Source organism: Seriola lalandi, unplaced genomic scaffold (genome assembly GCF_002814215.2).
Source record: "Seriola lalandi dorsalis isolate HSWRI2012SDOR001 ecotype SW California unplaced genomic scaffold, Sedor1 jcf7180002054905, whole genome shotgun sequence".
Lineage (NCBI taxonomy): Eukaryota > Metazoa > Chordata > Actinopteri > Carangiformes > Carangidae > Seriola > Seriola lalandi.
In genome coordinates, this window is record NW_019525457.1 from 100,033 (window position 1) to 101,980 (window position 1,948).

Genomic DNA, 1,948 nt, shown 5'->3' on the forward strand with positions numbered 1-1,948 from the left:
AAATGACAGAAACCTCTTTGACACTAAAGAGAATCGGGTTAAAATCTTTGACTGGAGGTAAAAACTGAAACAACGAGGGACGAAACATTCAGCTGGATTTTGCAGGCAGTGTGGTTTCAAGTCCATAAATATATATATATATATATATAGATTTTATATATGTATATAAATGTATTCATTTATACTGGTCATATATATTTTCCACTTCAGTTTGATTCAAAGAGCTTCAGCCAGTGTTTCCTTCACAGACATGAACACACTCCCACCACACACACAAATCATCGGAATCTAAAAAACTAACGGGAACAGAAACGTTGAATCCCTGATTATGTACACGCCACGCTTCTTCTTCTTCTTCTGCTTCTTCTTCTTCTTCTACATATGAACAGCACAAACTTCTAAACCTTCCTCTACAAATTATCAGCTCTACAAGTTAATGATCTGATCTCTACTCTGTTACATGTGCAGGTCGTCGGCCGAGCGCTCAGCTGTTCCCCTGATGATAAATGCTTCGCTTTATTTTGAAAAACAAAAGTTAAAAAACATGTATGAAAAGGGGGAGGAGCCAAGCTGCAGCGTGAGAAAAAAACAAACAAACAAAAAAACAAACAAAAAAAATATATAACTTGATAAAATGGACCGAGCCAGTGGGCGTGGCCAGACGAGCATGGTGGGCTGTCAGAGGGCGTGGTCAGCGGGGAGCAGGGCTTCAGTCCGACACGGCCTGGGAGCTGAGCGGCGTCAGTGTGGCGGGAAACATCAGCACCTTGGCCTGCATGAAGGACAGGTCGGGCAGACCAGCGATCACTTTGGCCGCTTCCTCACTCAGGTTCTCGTCCTTCCTCGGCTTCCTGTCAAACAGGAAGAGATCGACAACATGTCACACACCTGACCTCTCACACACACCTGACCTCTCACACACACACCTGACCTCACACACACACCTGACCTAACACACCCACCTGACCTCTCACACACACCTGACCTACACACACACAAACCTGACCTCACACACACACCTGACCTCTCACACACACCTGACCTCTCACACACACCTGACCTCTCACACACACACCTGACCTCTCACGCACACACCTGACCTCTCACACACACACGACCTCTCACACACACACCTGACCTCACACACACACCTGACCTCTCACACACACACCTGACCTCTCACACACACCTGACCTCTCACACACACCTGACCTCTCACACACACACCTGACCTACACACACACACCTGACCCCACACACACACACCTGACCCCACACACACACACCTGACCTCACACACACACACCTGACCTCACACACACACCTGACCTCTCACACACGCACCTGACCTCACACACACACACACCTGACCTCACACACACACACCTGACCCCACACACACACACCTGACCTCACACACACACCTGACCTCACACACACACCTGACCTACACACACACACACCTGACCTCTCACACACACACGACCTCTCAACCCCTGACCTCACACACATGCTCACCAGGACCAGGACCAGGAGCAGAGACCTGGTCCTGGTCCTGGTCCTGGTCCTGGACTCTGTCACATATGAAACTCTTGTGTATTGTTTCAATCATCAGCTGTGTCGACTTTTCGCCTCATGTCTGTTTTCACTCCAATGATTTAATAAAGAAAGTGAAGCAACAGGTGGGCGTCATGACGACCACATGACCTCTACAGTCTGAGGTAAAAATAGCTGCTGACCCCTGACCCCCCTCTGACCCCTGACCTGGTGGAGGTGCTGGTCTTTTCCATGGTGGACATGAGGCGGGCGAAGGCGTCGGCCACCCGGCTGCCGGAGCCGCCCGGGTCCAGCTTGGCCGTCGTCAGCTCGTACAGCTCAGGGTCCACACCTGAGAGGAGGGAGAGAGAAAACACCTGAGCAGGTTCTGTCACAGGTCTGATCCCTCAGA

The 1,948-nt window shown here is 50.1% G+C and overlaps 1 protein-coding gene across 1 annotated transcript in view; it reads right to left on the reverse strand.

Moving 5' to 3' along the window:
* Window positions 1-363: 363 nt before the first annotated feature.
* LOC111672875 (aftiphilin-like) overlaps window positions 364-1,948 on the reverse strand; it is a 13,047-nt gene continuing 11,462 nt past the window's right edge. The window contains 1 exon segment of the mRNA XM_087169665.1: window positions 364-851. Within this exon segment, the coding sequence (XP_087025791.1) occupies window positions 710-851 (142 nt within the window). The 3' untranslated portion in view covers window positions 364-709.